General features: G+C 40.3%; 1 protein-coding gene across 7 annotated transcripts in view; it reads left to right on the top strand.

Moving 5' to 3' along the window:
• The window catches only part of znf423 (zinc finger protein 423), a 162,847-nt gene that overhangs the window by 10,729 nt on the left and 132,480 nt on the right, over positions 1-19,638 (top strand). For 5 of the 7 annotated variants that reach the window (XM_089116415.1, XM_039693310.2, XM_039693312.2 and 2 more), the window contains exon 2: positions 19,101-19,160. The exons of 1 other annotated variant lie outside the window; for it this stretch is intronic. In XM_089116415.1, the coding sequence (XP_088972541.1) occupies positions 19,101-19,160 (60 nt within the window). The remainder of the gene's footprint in view (positions 1-19,100; positions 19,161-19,638) is intronic. One more of the 7 variants, XM_039693311.2, reaches the window with a different exon arrangement.

Below are 19,638 nucleotides of genomic sequence, written 5' to 3' on the forward strand. Positions count from 1 at the left end.
ACATTGTAATGCCTAATCAAGTCTGTATCAAACTAAATAATGCTGTAGCGTGAAATTGGAAGCCGAAGTCAAAAAGCACTCCCCAGCCTGTACTACAGGATAAGGCAATTAAGACTCCCTCTCTCTTTTTCTCTCTCATTCTTCCTGTCTCCCGAGCAGTCAGGCTGTACTCTTACTTCTTTGTGTGGAACAGCCCCATTCGCTTTCTCTCTCTTGTTCGGTTGATGGTATTGTTGGTGGTGTTCTGGGAACATCTATTTCTGGAGGGTCCCGATGGCTGTGTGATCCAGGGAGGCCGTCCTCCTCCTAGGTCAGGGGCGTTCGGCACGGGGCCCTCCACCTGCCAGAGGGTGTAAAGCTGGCATTTTGGTCGTTTTGTCTCCTTGAGTACTCTACAGATAAATCAATGAGGTACTCGGGATGGGGGTCCATCTGTGCGGAGAGCAGACGTGATTAAATCAAGTCGGCTGTGTGGAGCTGTCAGCAATTATATATATATATAAAATATATATTATAATTCGTCTTGAGGAAGTCCAAAGATTAAAGGGATATTTTAGCCAAAAATGGATATTGTCATTTACTTTCCAAAATCGTATGACTTTCTGTCTTCTGTGATATTTTTAGAAATGTCTCTGTATTTTCATTTTATTTTTTACTTTGTATGTGTGAATATATATATATATATATATGTAATAAATAAAATAATAAATACACGTATGTAATAAATATATATATATATATATATATATATATATATATATTTTTTTTTTTATATATATTTCTTTATGCGTTTGTTAAGCATTTTGGTCAGTCTTGCTGGCTGTTTTTAAATTTAAATGTGCTCTATAAATTAAATATAGTTGAAACTTTTTTTCATACAATGGAAGTCAGTGAGGTCCAATGTTGGTTTGGTTCCAGTGCTCTTTAAAAAAGTATTTTGTGTGTTCAGTAAAAGAAAGTCCGTCATACACGTTTGGAACAACATGAGGTTGAATCTTTGGGTCTGCTCAAAGATCTTTCCATCTTTGGGTCTGCTATCACTTTAAGTTTAACATGCTAAACATCCTTAATACAGCGTGTTTATTAATATAATATTTTAAGGGCAAGATTTGATGATGTTCATGATTGAGAATGTAGACTCTCTTTTTCTTTTTCCTTTTTGTTAAAGAAAAAATCGTATTGTGCATAAATACATCTGATTGGATTAGGTCTGATCGTATGTACACCTAAACTGCTGATTTATGCACTTTTGTGTACAAGGTAGCACAGAAATTATGTCTTAATCAATTGGAGGGTCATATAAAAATAATAGACGTGCAGAATTCGGCCCACGGATCGCTAGTTGACCATCCAATGATGTGCAGCTTTGACACAAATTGCTGTCTGATGAACTGCTGAAAATAACACTGTAACCAGTCAAAAGTCAAAAAGGAAAGTTTGAAAGTCCTTTATGGCATGTTTGCATGTGGTCATACTGAATTTCCATAAAAAAATGAAGTTAAAAGTTTTGAAATTCAAAAGTGTTGTCATTCAATTATTGTTTACAATTTATTCATCGCTGGGTTCTGCCGTTGTGTCCCTTTTGCAACCAGGGCTGTCCTGTCCCCGTTTGATGGCATCACGGCGGGAAGAACGTGATTATGGTGCTCTCCCTAGTGAGCAGCGATCTGAACCTTGTGTCACAGTCGCTGACAGCCCCACACAGCCGACGGGATTTAATCACGTCTGCTCTCCCTCCATGTTCTCTCTTTTCCTCTTTCACTTTATATCGCTCAGACTCTACTTCTCTCTGCCTTCCTCAATACTTCTCTCTCTCTCTCTGCACAGGTATATTGGAAACATTTTTCTCTTGTCTTTGACAGGCAAGACAGATGAAAAACAAATTTCAGATCTGATCTGAGCACCCCTTTAATCTTTGACTATGTTTTCTTCTAGTGAACACAGTAGCTCCACCATGTGTGTGTATGTTTGTGTGGTACCAGTGTGGTTTACGTTTTCCCAGAATCTTTGAGTCGGAGAATGTGCCTGGGTACGTTTTTAAGCACATTTGTGCCTCTGAGTGTGTGTTTATGAGAGTGAGTGTGTTTAGAGTCAAAGAGTGTCAAGATAAATATATAAACTTGAGTGTTTTGCTCTGTGTTGAAAGGCAGAATTGTGGTAAACTGATAAAGCCCTGACTACATCTTTTACTGTGTGTGTGTGAGAGAGAGAGAGAGAGAGAGGGGAATGCAGAGGAAGAAGGAGAGTTGACACTGCACCCAGGGCTTTCCTCAGGAAACGGCTGCTGACGGCCTTTAGCCAGAACCTCGCATCGCACGGCCAGGAATGTGCCATGTGTGCGGCGAGGAGGGAGAAGTGTGAGAGACAAAGAATGTGTAAATGTGTGTGACTTTGTCTTTTTTATATTTTTGTGCCTTCATTGCTGGTATGTGATTTAGACTGGTCCACTAGCGGTAACAAACATTATATTATGTTATATTATATTATATTATATTATATTATATTATATTATATTATATTATATTATATTATATTATATTATATTATATTATATTATATTATATTATATTATATTATATTATATTTTTCCATCTGCTGGCTTCAAAGTTGTATCAGCGATTTCGGGCCCAAAAAATAATCTTTCCTAACGATACTAAATGAATGTAATAATTTATGTTAGGGCCTTTTTTGGGTCTGAAATCACTGATACAGCCTTTAAGGCCAATTTATACTTTTGCGACAAGTGTACACCATAAGCTACGCACGTACGCGATGCCGTCGTGAGCATTCACTTCTGTGTTATGTCTGTGTTGCTCTGCAGTTACACTGCCAAAACACTAGTTGGCGTAGGCGGGTTTTAATGTCCCACTGTGTTTAGATTTCTCACGGCTGTTTGAGTTTAGGCTTCTACAAGCAATGGCGACTGAAACGAAAGAGCGGATCAATTTGGAGTTGGAGCTAATCGAGGTGGAAAAACAGTTCATTTTAGTTAAAATAAAACACTAAAAGGCAGAAATGCGTAGGAGGAAATGCAATGTTACCAAGCCGACCAATCACAGTTCTTGCGCGCCCATTTTTTGAGGAGGTGCGCATCAGGGTATGGTGAAGGGTACGACGCATGGACACAGAAGCATAAATTGGCCTTTACATGTTACAGCTCAGGATAGTTTGGGAATGCTCAAGTTTTGGCAGGTTAGTGTAAGCTTTTTCTGTATTGACACTTGGCAGCCATTAAAATGTAAATGTTCTGAAAAAATATATATTGTCAGACTCAGCAACTTACATATTGTGAAATGTTTAATTCCGTTTTTTTATTTGTTCAGTGTTCAGTTTTGTATCAAAATCAGTGACATTTTTTTAAAAAAAAGCTTACGGATTACTTCTGCAGACATTTTAGACTTCCTTGTTTTGGTCCTACCCCAAACTCGCATCATTTGTTGAGGTACTGTTCAAACAGAGCAGTGTTTTGAGCCTACAGTGCTGTGTTTACAATATGTAAATCAGCCATAGTCATCTCTTTCATTAAACCGTAATTAATTTTAACATCAGAAAAATGACAACATTTTTAAGCTAAATATGTTTTGTTTTTTCTAGACTTTGTCTGAATAGATATTGTTAGATTCCACTACAACATGTTGTATTTGTGCTTCTGTGTGCGGTGTTCTGTCTCATCTCCATCTTCTGTCACATCAGAGGTGTTGTGGATCTCTTGTTAAAACATCAAAGTTACCCTCTCTTCAAGCATTTTCACAAACATGTAGCACACCTCAACTTGAAGAAGACAGAAGGAAAGAAAGAAAGCAAGCATAGAGAAATAGAAAGCCCAACAATGAGAGTCTCTTTTGACCTGAGCCATCCAAGTTCTCCCAAGAGCACAAAACCTCAGGAAGACAGCACAAGTGCTCTTGCCATCCTCCCACTGTTCTATCTAGTCTGTTTTTCCTCCACACCATTTCCTTTTACAGTGTTGACTTCCTGTCCCTCATTCCTCTAGCTCTGTCCATTGCTCAGAATCTTTAGTTAGTATATGATAGATCCAAATTATTATTATTTTGTTGTTGTTGTAATTTTGAAAATGTGTTTAAACCCATTTATCCACCCATTTGGTCAGTTTGTCTTGTCCTTGCAACTCGAGTCATAGGCATGTTTTTTTTAACCGTTCTTTCATATTTTTTTTCCCCAATGCGGTATATTATTGTTGTGTCATTTTAATTACAGCCTGTAGTGTCTCTGTATGTGTTTTTAGAGGGAGATGCTGAACTTCTTAATTTTTTTGATTGATGTAGTGGTGAGCCTGCGGTCTGGGTCCAGTCAGTCTTCTTTGTGTCCCTTTGCCATATAAGCCTCCCCCCCCCCCCCCCCAGTGTGTTTTCTGGCTAGTGCCACTGGTTTTTAAGGCCATTTTGTGCAGCGGAGCAGTTTCAGTGCTGATAAAAGTATTTGGTTAATCAGCTTCCCTCACCGTCCCTCGGCCTAGGTTTGGAGGACAGGCTATTGAAGTTGAAGCCCTTCTGGGAAAAGCCCAGGCTGAGAGATTGGCACTGTGCGCTACCAATGCTAGGACCTGCGAGATGCAGCTGGCAGCCAATGCATTCGGATTGCGAGGGTCTGAGGGCGAGGCTGTCAGCTGCGTCCCATCCAGCAGGAAATGCCTGTACCGCCCTCACGGGCCAGCCTCCAAAGCCTGATTGGACACAGTGACCCAGTTGAGCGATAAGAGTCCCGTTAGAACTCCCGCTGTCGATGCTTCCGCACCGCGCTCGGGGGAATACTCATCCCTGTCACTCCATCTCTGCTGTCATTCCACTGCAACTGGACAGTGTGTGTATGTGTGTGTTTTCAGGGGCGGAGCTGTCACAGAATCCGGCCCGCTTTCAAAACAGCCCTGGCTACAGGGAAGGAGTGAAAGAGAGACATAGACATATTGAGGAAACAGTCTCCTCCTTCTCCTGTCAATGCTGGTGTGTCGCTGACAAATGGCTGCCTGAGTGTAAATATTAGTTTATTATTTTTTGGCACATCTCTCGCTGTCAGAATGGCAGTGGTGGTTTAGATGGTGATATTTTGTAGGGCATAAATCTCCAGGGACATTGCGCAATATTATATTGATATCTGGATATATGACTTAATGTTTAGTGCATAATTGCAATTCAAAAGTGGGAAAAATCTTTTACCCGTTTCTTATTATTTTCATTGGACCATGTTCTTTATTGTAGAGCCATGTGCAGTAAGTAGTGTAAATTCATTATACAAAAACACTATTTGGGCTTGTGGTAACTGCAGGATTTTAATACTCCTAAAATTCTCCAAAAATGTAACACTCCAAAAAGTTTTAGGTAGACACAGACAACTGAGAGTAGACTGGACACATGACAGTTACGTATGTGTGACATGCTTAATGTTTATAAATGCAATAAGCGAAGTAGGGCCTACTCATGTCATGTGCACAGGAACCGGCCTCCTGTTGTGATCCCGAATTCAGTTCTCTTCCACAGTTTATATATGGCCAAATACGCACAAAATGATGTCAAAATAACCTTCTTGGTGAGTATTCAGTTATGTCTTAAGTGGAGTAAACAGTTGAGAAAGAACTCAATGTTAAAATGTACTCAATGTACTCAATGTACTCAAAGTGTGCTTAATGTTAATAAGTTAATTTATGTTATATTTATTTTAAATATAGACATATTAGAAATCTTAATTATATTTATGTTGACTTATTTAAAAAATAAAAATCTTTAAATAATCGAAATTATATTTTCTATTTTAAAATGTTATTTTTATATTTATTTGAAATGATAAACGTATTATTTAATTTATAGACCATTTATTTTCGTACAACATTTTGTTACGACTGTAATCTAATACAGTATTGTGAGGTAGAATATCGCTATGCTTAAAATTGATACTATGAAATATTAATTTTCATAGATTCCCCGCCTCCTCACCTCCAATATGACCCTCAGATTTGATCCTCAGTCGTATGGTCTGATAGCTACGGCTAATTCTGCTGCAATGATGGTGACTACTTGCAGCCATTGCTGAAGTCCAGCGGGTTATACTGCGCTTATCGCTGTAGTAAACAGTAACACACACCAACATCGTATACATTACAGAATGAGCAATACATTTCAACTCAAGGAATTTATGTGTGTTTATGTGCTGTGGTCAACACTTGTGTGTATGCTTGTTCGCTCTATGTAGTTGAGTCCCCTCTTTTGAATGGCTTCATACCGCTGTGTCTGGGTATTGATCTTCGGTGGTTGCTTGTGATGTGTGTAGTGCTTACGGGAAAGAGCGTATGTATTTTTATATGCGTGTTGGCAGGAGTGAATTGCACCATTCAGAGAGCAGGCCTACGAACTGCGCTCTCTTGGGTGTGTTTGTGCCCGCGTGTGTTTGAGTAAGTGCATGGGCTTCTTTAGCGTGCTTGCCTCCTTCCGAGTGAGTGAGTGTGTGTGTGTGTGTGTGTGTGTGGGTCTGTTCTGGCTCAGGTACGCCTCCCCCCTCTGTGCTGCAGCAAGATGACGGTGTCTCTGGAGGTCTGCAGGCCAGCATCTAGAGACACAGCCGTGCGTGTTCCCGTCATTCTCCCTGCTATTAAAAGCTATTAAGCCATGCAGAACAAGTCAGGCTTTTATCTATTATTAATTATCTGGAAATGAAAGACACTCTGCCTCTACTTCTCCCTCTCTCCTTTCTCCTTCATGGCGAGACTGTGCGTCAGGATAGGATGACCGTTAAGGCGTCATTAACCCAGAAACATGGCAGTGATGGACAGCATGCTGGATCTCTTCATTTATAATGTGTTTTTTTCTGTCCCGGAGAACACGGGCGATGTGAAGCCGCACATAGCGGCCATTGAATCAGTCCTTCGGTAAATGTTAATTGCCTGGCCTTATGCTTTTTTAACATCGGGTTCAATGGTTGAGGGGTCCTATTGACTCAGGTTGGGATTCAATAGACCCAGGTTGGTATCTATCTATCTATCTATCTATCTATCTATCTATCTATCTATCTATCTATCTATCTATCTATCTATCTATCTATCTATCTATCTATCTATCTATCTATCTATCTATCTATCTATCTATCTATCTATCTATCTATCTATCTATCTATCTATCTATCTATCTATCTATCTATCTGTCTATCTGTCTATCTGTCTGTCTGTTTGGTCAATTATATTTATGCTAGTCTTTGTAGATAAACTGTTTGTTGTTATAACAGTTAACATTACAAACGGTGTGCTTTTAACTTTAGGTGTGTGTAAATCAGCTTATCTGATCATATTTTCGACCCTGTTGCTATTTTTTCCATACTGCCATCATTTGTAGCCCAACAAGGTTTTTCTTTTGTATATTTTTATAAATTATACATGGCAACATCCCAGAATTCACCACTACTCTCTGTGTGTGTCACACATGTTTTTTGTGAAGAAGATGTTTGTGCCACATGTTGGACAGGAGGAGATCAAACACCCCTCCCTCCGAGCTGTGGACCCCGACACGATTAATCCAGTGCAAGCGTGTGTGTGCGACAATCTGGGGCCCGGTCTCCCGATTCCATCTTAGGGACAGGCAACAGGACCCCAATCGTGATTCGTGATGTTGCGTCTGCAGCCATTGGCCCTGCGTGGGCCCATTCTAATGAGGGGGCCGGACCGCAGTGCACTCTGGGCGCAAACAGCTCGCCGCTGGACACTAATCCCAGGGTGCCGTGAAGCTGTTTTGTACTGACAAAATCACACACGCTTTGCTCAGGAAGCAGCACACTCACTCGTACACAAACAAGGCAGGAGCACAAAGACACAGGGGTATGAACCCATTCAAATGCATAGGCTCAAACACGCACAGGGCGCACACACATACACACTGAGTTGCAAATGGGGGGCTGCTAATGGCTTCCAGTGGGAGAGAAGGAGAGCAAGGCTTTATCCCTTAAGTGTAGAAGACTTAATCATACAGAATGGCCCGGGGCCAGTAACAGGGCTGTACGGCACGCCCCTCCACACACGCATTAGGTATTCTGCAGCTGAATCTCCTGCAGACGGCTGCAGCAGAGCTGGGCCCAGGTGAGACTCCCTCTGAGCGCTCGCTCACTCACTTCCCTTCCATCTCTCTCTCTTTCTATCCTTCTCTCCATGTCAAACACACATACCAACAGTGGTCCACAAGAGCTTTTCATTGTAATGTCATTTGAGGTGCGTCTGCATAATATTCTCGGCCTCCCTCCGCCCATCTATTAGTCTTTTTGTCTCTCTCAAAATTGATATTCATCCAAGCCCTACTAGCACGACTGTTTAAATAACAATCTCTCTTTTCGTTTTCTTTTTCTTCTCCTTATTCTTCCCTCCCCTCTCTTTTCTGGCATGGCGCTGCAGTGGGATGCAGATCTTTGAAGCTTTACCTGCAGTGTGTGAGGCCCTTACTGGGAGAAGCAGGGGGCCGGCGAGCGCGTGTGAGGGTCCGCATATACGTGTGTGCTCGTTAAGGGCCCTCTCAGCATCATGTCTGAGGGCGAGTGTGTTTCTTCTCACTGGGTTAAGAGATGGGATCTCGTTCTTTGTATGCGCAGCGTTTCCTCGTTGTCGGAATCTCTCACTTGCGGTGAAACGCGTCCCTGATTTGATAACGCAGCGGATCCTGACGGAATTCCTCTTCGGTTCAGGAGCAGTGTGTTCTGGTAATCCTGCCAGTCACAACGGCAAGGGTTATATAAACAGATGCTAACAGGATTCACCTCAAGTTTCCTATTTTTCTTGCCGTGGTTATGTCCAAAAGGCGAGTTTCATGCTTGTCGAGCCTTTTGCGGACAGCTATCCACACCTGCTTTCTTTTTGTATAGCACTACATTATATAAACGGCCGTAGCAACAATTGCCGGTTTGTTCTTTCTTTTCCTTTAAATAATTTTTGAGCAGGAATCAGGAAATATATTGTGAGCTAGATTTGAACTCTTGTTGTGACCACAATGCCTCAATAAGTGTTTTTATTCACTACATTTCACACAAAATGTATTTTCCACATGCATCTTACTGAGATGACTGACTTCTTTCTTGAGCCGCTTTCACACAGAGATTCCGGAAAATACACGGATAATGTGACATGGCATTTGTCCCGGGATTGTTTGATTACGGCTCATTCACACTGTCAGTGATTTGCCGGGATCTGTGAGTGCGTTCACACACAACCCGTAAAAATCCTGTAAAGACACATGACGTGTAACGTACGCGTCGAAAACATGTACACGCGCATAACGTGCCACAAAGCTAGTGAACGATCTCAGCTTCAGCTGCTCTGCTTCGTTCCAGTTTGGAGACATTTGTTTGTCCTTTCTTTGTTGATGACGAACACAAACTTTCTTCTAAGAGCAACAGAGTCGCACATTGGTCCTGGCTTTTGTTCACACAGCACGCGTTCCGGGACTGATTCCGGCAATGTTACTAGTAGGGTTGGGTATCGAGAATCGAGTATCGATTGGAACCGAGACTAACTTTTTGTTTTTCCCGGAATCGTTCAAAAGTTAAAATTTCGATTCCTAGTTTCGATATTCACAGTCCGCCGAGCGGAAGAAGAAACCGCTGAACAACACCAACGAAGAAGCGTCTACCGGAAGTGTTGCCATAACCGCGCAAGTCGAACATGAGTACCTTACGTCGGCGATCCAAAGTGTGGCTTCACTTTTCTAAAAATAACGAAATCTCGGCAAAATGCAAAATTTGTGACAAAAGGAGTATTTGTGACAGGAGTATTTCCTTCAGAAAGGATTATTTCCTTCAGAAAGACCGTTGGTTAGCAAGGTTAGTTAAACTTTTTTGACCCTGCCTCTTAAAAGAATCGGAATCGAGAATCGTCAGGAACCGGAATCGAAACAAGGAATCGGAATCGGAATCAGAATCAGAATCGTTCAAATTCAAACGATACCCAACCCTAGTTACTAGGTCCCCAACCCGGCATCGATGCCGGTGTCAATCCCGGGTTGTGTTTGCGTTTACACAGATTCTGGCAATTTCCCGGGATCAATGTGCTGTGTGAAAGGGGCTTTTGTGATGTATGCCAGACTTTTCCAATCATTTTGTCCACTTCAAAATGGTCCCTTTCTTACAATTGACTGCAAGTTCCCATTCAGAGTTGCCTCCTTCAAGTCAAACAACCGATGGGTATAAACAAATAACCACGCTGCATTTTTTTTTTTCAATAATCCGTTTTAATCCGGATATGTCACAATATGGAAGATCTGACGCTACTGGAACTTTTAATGTTGTGATTTCAACAGAAGTAGTTAAATAGACTTATATAAAAAATGACCTAGGCCTATGTATGTAAACAAACACACAATAAGTCCCTTTTTTAAATAGTATTTTTGTGAAATTTGAGTTTCACCATTGTGCATATGGTGTTTTTTTCCTCTGAAAAGTATATTTATTTCTCTGTAGCGCTATCAAAACGTTACTGTTTGTTTGAGAATCACAACCACCAAGTCTGGCTCAACCAGTGGTGTAAGTTTGGGGCAGTATTATCTCTTTGGCCGAACAATGGCAGACCTGATTTTGAAACAATATATTTTTTTTTTTGACACTAGTGACACGGATATTAGACAAGCCAGACCTTTTACAAGTACAGATAGAAACATGTATGTTAATTTGTGCATACTTATTGTGATTTCCCCATACCCTTGTTATTTTGGTAGATAAGCATCGCCCGTTGTTAATTTAAAGTGCTCATTTTGAAAACAATTAAAGGCTGTGTCATTCTCCCACCGGCTGGCAAGAGTTTTGGCGGCTAAATGCGAGCGTTGTGTTTGCCATGTTGTTACGACGCGCTTGTTTGATCTCTACCCTCGTCCTATTCTCCGCTCTGCTACGCTGATCACTGTGTTGCCGTCAGCTACACTCAGATATATTTGTCTGTGTGTGTGTGTGTGTATGTGTGTGTGGTGGCTGTGCTGTTTAACATTGCTTAACAGGACCCAGAAATGCAAATAACGCTGCATGCTCACTCCAACACAGCAGTAATTAACTGAGGAGGAATTTCAATAATATAGAAATAAATTGTGTCAAGGATTTGTGTGTGTGTGAGTGAGATGTAGTGAGGGAGTTTGAAGATGGCCCTTGGGGGAAATGTGTTTTTTCCTCTTTCTTTCTTCTTTTAAATAATAGTTTAAATGGAAAAAGAAACAGCAGTCCACCCCTGCAATGGTGCTAAAAGGGGGGAGATTTCCCCAGGATGCTGATTATTTATTAACCCCTTCTTATCTGTGAGGTTATACAGCTATTAATAAAAATGACAGAATATGATTGCATATTACATATATTATTTACTTAGGCTGATCTGAGAATGTGGAAATTTATTCATTTGTACATTTTAAAAATATATATTAGTTCATTATTGCAATTCTGATCTTATCTTCGTAGCTTTCTCTGTCATATGACTGTGCCAGTGGACACAAAGTGTGGGCACAAAACTGAATTGTCTTCCATTTTTCATAGATAAACTTAAAATGTCACCAGTTTTCTGAAATGTGCTCACCTTATAGCATGATAAGGTCCAGTTTTATGTACGGTTACAGACCTGGGAGGTCACAGTATGTAAAAGCATGCAAATGATCTGGTCAGCAGTGTCCATTTTGGATCTTGAAATGGAGGCACAGCGTCAATCTCTATTTCTCCATCCAGCTCCTGTGCAGCTCTCGAGCATGTTAAGGAAACTGAGAGTATCCAAGGTAACATTTAAAACATGCTGTTATCATTAGAATGTGCACCCCACTGTATAAAGCTTTTACAAGCAGGAGCTGTTCTGGAGGAAGGAAGCATTGTCAGTGCCTGCAATGTGCAGCTTTCCTTTCTAGCGCACAAATGAGTTATGCACTAGATTTTTAGTGGTAGACCGATATTGGGAATACAATACTTCTGTATACACTATAGTTTAAAAGAAATGTATACTTTAATTCAGCAAGAATCAGGATTCATTCAGTTGATTCAAAAGTGACAGTAAAGACATTTAGGCTTTGCAAAAGATTAATATTTAAAAAATGAAATGCTGTTCTTTTGAACTTTCTATTTATCAAAGAATCCTGTTTTTTTATTTTTTTATTGTGGTTTCCAGGAAAATATTAAGCAGTACAACTGATTTCAACTTGATAAATAATAATAAAGTTTCTTGAGCTGAAAATCAGCATATTAGAATGATTTCTGATGGATCATGTGGCACTGAAGACTGAAGCAATGACTCTGAATATTCGGCTTTGCTATCACAAGAGAAATGACATTTTAAATATAATCAATATTCAATTTCTGCGGACTTGGTGAACATTTAAAATCCTACTCACCCTTAACTTTCGAATGTTAATGTAGCTTTAAATTTTTTTTGCAAATATGACATTCCTGTACATAACATTTAAAATTTAAGACTTAATTTGTCAATATTTAGTCACAATTAAAATTCTTGTAGGGATGCACAATATATTTGTCAAATTATTGACTGATATTAGAGATGTTTTTAATTTATTGTTTGATATTGGGTATTTAATTGTGCAAGATCTGTTCCTCTATTTTTATTTTTATATTACCGTTGCCATCATCTAATGCTCAAATAAAGTTAATCTTTAAAAACACAGTTAAATATAATCATTTCCAAATCTCAAAATTATTATCCATGTTTTATACTGTACATTGTACAGACTTTTAAAATCATCATTTATCAGCTATATGGACTTCTCTGTACTGGCCAAAATTGTAATATTGGTGCATCCCTGTTAATTTTGCCAGAAAATGTGTATTTATCAGTCTGTCACTACAACTAGTTTGCACTAGTAGAAGTATTCACTACTTTGTGTCTCTGGAAGTTGATTGGTGGATAGCTGACAGTTGACAATCACATGGAACCAGTTATATCTCACATTCTCCATCATCTCACACTTCCTATGGCTGAAGCCCCCCCGCCACGTCTCAGTTCACAACAGCAGCGCTTTTCGCACACAGTGTGCCAGGGGATGAAGACAACAAGATACACAGAAATAAATATGCTCAGCTAATGAGGGAGAGCGGGAAGAGGCTTTTAATAGAATGCTGCTTTTAAAACTCCTTCTAATGACTTTTTTTCTGTTCTTCTCCCAATCGCCCTCTTCTTTTGTTTCTTTCCATGCGGGGTTGTGTTTGGCTGTGCGGATCCTAGTGTGAGGTCTTAATATCCTCTTGGGTTTTATGTTTAAAACTTGTCTTTTAAAGAGGGTTGGAGAGTTTGTGTACCGATGGCCATCTGTAGTCCAGTTGTCCGCAGCTGTACGGCCCATCCCTGTAGTTGAGCGCGAGCCACACCTTGATGTGTTTGGGTTTTTATTATAGTGATAATTTATATTCTGTAGCATCTGCAATCACTTTCATATCTGCTCATTCACTGATATTTCTGACCGTTGACTTCACTGTGGGTCTGGAGTTGTAGCTCACTCTCTCTCTGTGTGTGAGACAGAGAGCAAGTTAGTATGTCTTACTTGGCTCGAGCCCAGTGCAGTGCAGTAGTGTGTAGGAGGCAGAGGTCTGCCAATGCCGCCGGCAGCTTTGTTTTTAGATGGGGATCGGGACTCAACTGTGTGTGGTGCTGTTGTGCTGAAGCCTGGGGCTGAAAGGAGCTGTCTCTCTGTGTGTGTGTGTGTGTGTGTGTTTGAGAAGACGTAGGGCATTTGTCTACCGTAACCCTCTTCCTCCTCCGCACTCCTGCGCTCTTTCTCTCTGCCTGACTACACTCCAATATCCTTCCTCTAATGAAGCGGGAAATGGGGGATGAGTGGTGCTCTGATTGGGAGTAATTTAGCGTTTTTTCCTCCTCCGTTGGGAAGACTCGTCTTCAGGAACGTGACGTCCCTCATCTGGTTCAGCAGTCTTAAGTGTTCATCGTGGTGCGACTGAGATTTAGGTGATGCTTCGCTTTCAGGACTATGAATTCTGGTGTTTCACCTAGATAGGGTGTTCTGGATGGTTGCTCAGGTGTTCATGGGGTAGTACGGAGACACAAGTTAAAAGAGCCCACCTTAAACCTTCTAATATTCTGGCCTCTAAGTGTAATGTCCCTTCTTGAAAATAAGTTATTTTTTCCTCCCCCACTGTTTTAAAAGTTAGATTTATTAATAATTTTACAGTAGTAAATAGGTATAATAAAGTAAATATTATTATTATCAATAATAATAATAATATATAAAATAATATAATAATAATTAATATATAATGTAACAATTTACACGATTTCATTTGTTTACATTAACAAATGCATTTGCATTTTTTTTTTTTTACATTTTTTTGCTTTTTTTTAGAAGATATTTTGAGGATATAGTCAGAGGAGCGTAAAACAAAACTGAACCCCATTGACAATGTATGGACAACAACTGTTTTTCAGTTTTGTTTTCCACAGAAGAAATAAATACATAGAGATGCAAAATCCTAGGTTGAGGGTTTGTATAAGTTCATAACCATGAGTATGAGCAATAATGAGCACCCCTAATTATCTTTTCTTAAGGAAGGTAGAATTGTTCTGAGTGTGGGACTGGGAGTCTGATTGTACCTAACACCTGCATTGTAGGCTGCATTTCTGGAGAGATACTGTGCTTTCTGTGTGTGTTTGTAAGTGTGTGCATTTTTTTTTTTTGTATGACTAGCAGCACTCATAGTGGATCTTACAGACTACCGGGAACATACCATAAAGCCAGGGGGAGAGCAGCCCAGCCCTACACAGTGGAGAACAAGAGAGCAAGATCTGACTAGAAAAAGCAGCATGATATCTCCCCTGATAAACAGTACAGCACGGCATCAGATCAGCTCAGGCCGGGAGACAAACTTATTCTGTGAACAGAGAAAGAACAGGACACACAAATACAATCCTGCACTGAAGGGAAGAGATGTTGAGAGAGCATATCTTAGCAGTGTTGGTTAGATTCATACTATTTAGAGCCACATTAAGCAATTGCCATATGTTCAGCTTTCCTGTAGCTCAAATGGTTCCAACGCCAAGGTCATGGGTTCGATTCCCAGGGAAAGCAAGATCTGATGAGAATGTACTGTAAATGTGTAGCTTGCAATGCAATGCAAGTCGCTTAAATGCATAAATGTAAATTCCACAGCAATTATACTTTTCACAGGTAACTAAGCTACATCATTACTTCAGGTTGAATGATTCTGATTGGTCAAGAAATAGATAATCTTAGAGATTTTCCACATATGGACTGATAAGCAGAAGCATATCTGATATGCAGAATCATATCTTCATTGATTATCCTGGTGACACCAGGATCCAGACTTTAGGCACGAAGTGAAACCTAGTTTCTAGGATCCAAATTGTCGATGCCCTTTGGTTCCAGTTGTTTACCTCATCAATACTGGATCTGTAACAAACAATACTAATGTACACACACACAGATACACAGCTTCTTCAAGGTTGAAGTTGGTTTAGCTCTTGTTCTAATCAGGAAACTTTCCCAAAGCATACTGATAACATGTTCTTTCTCTCTGTGTGAGGTTCAGAGATTATTTGTCATTATTCTCTAGTGCTTGAAGATGAAAAGTAAAGTAAATGCTTTAACTGAGAAGTGGTCACATAGGCGACAGGCTCAAGTGACCCCAGTGACCTCGGCTGTCTTGGTCAGCTAAAAGAGTAAATATATGTTGGTTTCCTCTCTCAAAAACCTGGTGAGTGAGCACATTCCAGTGTAAACAGACATGCAATTCTTTAACTAAGTAAATCTCATAAGGGTCTGAGTATCCAGTCAGTATTTAGTGTGACCACCATTTGCCTCACGCAGTGCAACACATCTCCTTCGCTTAGAGTTGATCAGGTTTTGATTGTGAATGGGGAATGTTTGTCTATTCACTGGCTGTGCGAAGTTTCTGGATATTAGCAGGACCTGGAACACGCTGACGTATACGCCGATCCATGTTTTGTTTAGCTCTGTTTGCAGAACTTAAGGGGGTCGCACACCGGACGAGAAGCGCCGCGCCACGCAAGCTCAATTTTGAATCAACTCCTTGTAGAAGAGCTGCACGTTGTGTGGGTTTTAACTTGATTTATTTTTTTTTTTTATGTTGATTGAATAATAGCTTATGTTTGAACGTTAAACGAGTAAAAGTGTCTATCACATTAAAGGGATACTCCACTTTTTTTTGGAAATAGGCTCATTTTACCACCTTCCCAGAGTTAAACTGTTGAGTTTTACCGTTTACAAATCCATTCAGACGATTTTCTGATATTTAGAAGATTATCAGTAACCAGACAGTTTCTGGTCTCATTGACTTCCATAGTAGAAAAAAAAATATACTATGGAAGTCAATGAGACCAGAAACCGTCTGGTTACTGATATTCTTCTAAATATAAAAAAATTGGCTAAATACATTCGAAAACGGTAAAACCCAACTTTTTAACTCTGAGGGAGTGGTAAAATGAGCCTATTTCCCAAAAAAGTGGAGTATCCCTTTAAGTCTGTTATTTTGTTGTAACGTTATCCGTTGTACAGTATAGGCAAATGTCACAAAATACAATAGTATTTATTTAGCTAGCGTTTCGCTAACCCGTGTGTAAACAGCACACGGTGAAGCCATGTACATTAACAACGATTTGAGACAAATAAATGTAAATTGAATATAAAACTATGCAAATGGTGCTCTGTGGCGCGGCAGGGTTTTGAACAAGGTCCTGAGCCGTAGCTGGGTGCCGCAGACAGACGACAAATGGCGCCGCCGGTGTATGTACACACTCATAGAGAATAATGTGTTTGAATTTTAAAGACATGGCGCTGTGCGACGCAGCGCTGTGCTTCTCGTCCGGTGTGCGACCTCCTTAGAGTTATATAAAAAGTGCTAGAAGTTTTTTTTTTATCTTAATAGATTATTATAATAGATTATTACCATTATTATTTATTTCATATGCAAAACAATATAGTTTCAAACATAGTTTATTTTAGGTTACACAATGATGACTTTCTTCATGACAGAAAACTCAAGGGACATGTTTGTCACCATATTTTGAGGATGAACCAAGCACTTCATTTTTTTAAATCTGTTTATGAATTAAAGGCATTCTAGTTCTACCCAGCAGCACTGCCTCCACAGTGGAACGAGAATAAACAGATGCAAAAATCAAGGCAAACGTCATTTAAGCCTGTACAATTGAGTAAGGGAGGTGGAAAATGTGAGAGACTTTGAAACAAAGGACAAGAGAAAGGGAAAGAGAGATGTGACGTATGTATCCCTTGACTTTGAAAGGAGTGGAAGAGAAGACCTCAGTGTCCTTTTAGCAAAGGCCTTCTGTTGTTTCTGGGCTCTAGCGCTTGGCGTCCGGTAACAGGCCAGTCATTCTGACCTGGCTTGGCTCCTCTGGCCTCGACGGCAGGCTTTACTCTGGAACTCCTGGCTGGAGTGTCTGCGGTCCTGATATTCCGCAGTTCTGAGAGGGAAAACAGGGGGCTGTTGGCCTTGGCTTGGGAGTAGAATATGGAATAGGGAGGCTGGTAGGGGAGTCAGTTCACACCGACCACCCTGCTGGGAGCAGCCTCGACGAGAGCAGTGTACGGTGGCTCAGACAGCACTTTCTGCAGTGGTTTGCTCATATTTGAGAGAAAGAGAGAGTCTGTGTGTAATTAAGGAACTGATAATGTGGAAGGAATGCAGTATGGCTGTCAGGGATAGTGCAGTTCCTGCCTCTCTCTCTCTCTCTCTCTGTCTCTCTCTCCCCGTCTGTGTCTCTGTCTTTCTCTTCTTTTGTCTCTCATTTTATCCCCTCTTTCTCTGAGAGTCTTTTCCTGAGAGGAAGTGGGTTTAGTGAGACTGCAGTGATGCCCAATGCCAGTGGGAGCATATCTAACCACAATTTCCTTTACACAGAGCAGATTCAGTCTCTCTCTTGTGCTTTCTCTGGCTCTCTCTGTCTTTCTTGTTCCCACTTTTGTTTCTATTCTCACATAAAAACTCTATTTAAAGAAACCGCTCACACAAAAATTAAATGTCTGTCATATCACTCTTAACTTGTATGACTTTCATTCTTCCACAAAAGATTTTACGCATTTATGTAGCAGACACTGAAAGGGAAAGCAACTTGCAAATGATAATATGCAGAATGTGCTGACTGGAGGGCCACATATAGTGAAAGCTTATGTGAAGAGCTTGAAGATGGCAAATAAAAAAAACAATAAAATTTTAGAAAAAATAAAAGGCCATGCTTTAATTGTGGAATATTACAAAACTTTGGTTTTATTCGTTAAAATCTCCCTAAAGCACATTATATCAACATTTAGTTTTTTAAGTAATTATTTATTTTATTATTTTAACTTTTTTATTTAAGGCTTGACCTCTCCAGTCCCAATTTACTTTCATAGAATTGAAAAAGAGCAGCGTGAACAATCGCACCAATAAAACAACATAAGGGTGAGTAAATAATGATAGACATTTCATTTTGTCTTTATTAACGCTCTAAATCTTCATGATAACTTAATTAGTGTCTTAGCCTCTTTTGAACCTCATCGTTGATGTTTATCTTTCCTGCTTTTTGTTCCTTATCTTCATGGACATTGTTCGCTGAGTGTGAAGACTTCTACACCTAAGATTTGGCATATTCCTTCATGCACTGATGCCTCTATCGTCAAATATGTGGATAGGTTACGCAAATTACAGACTGTTTTTGTAAAGTTAAAGTGTGTTTCCATTCTAGACTGTGTGCCAAAGTGCTTCCATGCTACAAGGAGTTTTGTAGAGACCGGTAATGTGTGTGTGTGTGTGTGTGTCCAAGTTCTTATTGTGTCATGAACACTGCTGCTTCCTGTTTGTGTGCCAGTGGGGCTTCCTTCCTTGACTATGCCCAGGAAAACCTTTATCACACATTCCACCTCTCATCTCACTGCCTCCTGTTACCTGTTTTTGCACCTCCAAAATTAGCACATAGACAAACAAAGAGCACTTACACACAACAGATCCCTTTTATGTGCATCCAACAATCAGATCGAACGCATCATAGACTCATGATGGGCCGCTGTTTATGTGGCACGCTCCTGTTTGTGTGCTCAAAAATGTGCGATTTGACTACACAAGCACTCTAATACGCGCTCTCTCTCTCTCTTTTTCGGTAGCAGTGGAAGAGGCTGAATCTACAGAGTGCGGCAGTGGTTGGGACTCCTCTGTTCAGACAGGTATGATTTCGCTAGCGTGGCGTCTTGCACGATACATCCAACCCCCTGCTCCCTCGGAGACGACCTGCTGCATCACAATCTCTAATATCAATTCCACATGGTCTGCAGCTCTGCGCACAGAGGGAGGGAAGTAAGGAGGGAAAGAGGGAGAGTTTTTATATAAGACACAAGAGGGTGGCGTCCAGGTGCAAGCTGGACTGGAAGCTTAGCGGCGCTTCCTGTCTGAGCATAAAGGCACTTTGCCGCAATCCGAATGTAATATCGCATGACTTGACGCTGAATCCAAACGGGCTGTTTTAGATCATGTATCTTTCTGAAAATTATATTTTGCTTTTCACCGTGTTACCTCAGAATCCATTTTCTCTACTTGAGCGTTTTCAGGGAGTGAAAACATTACCGCACCATCAACAAAGCTGTGTTTTTGACTGGACATTATCCAATAAAAATACAGCTTTGCATTTTTTTGGATTATGAATTA

The sequence above is a fragment of the Pimephales promelas genome, chromosome 10 (genome assembly GCF_988280905.1).
Source record: "Pimephales promelas chromosome 10, fPimPro1.hap1.1, whole genome shotgun sequence".
In the NCBI taxonomy this organism is placed as follows: Eukaryota; Metazoa; Chordata; class Actinopteri; order Cypriniformes; family Leuciscidae; genus Pimephales; species Pimephales promelas.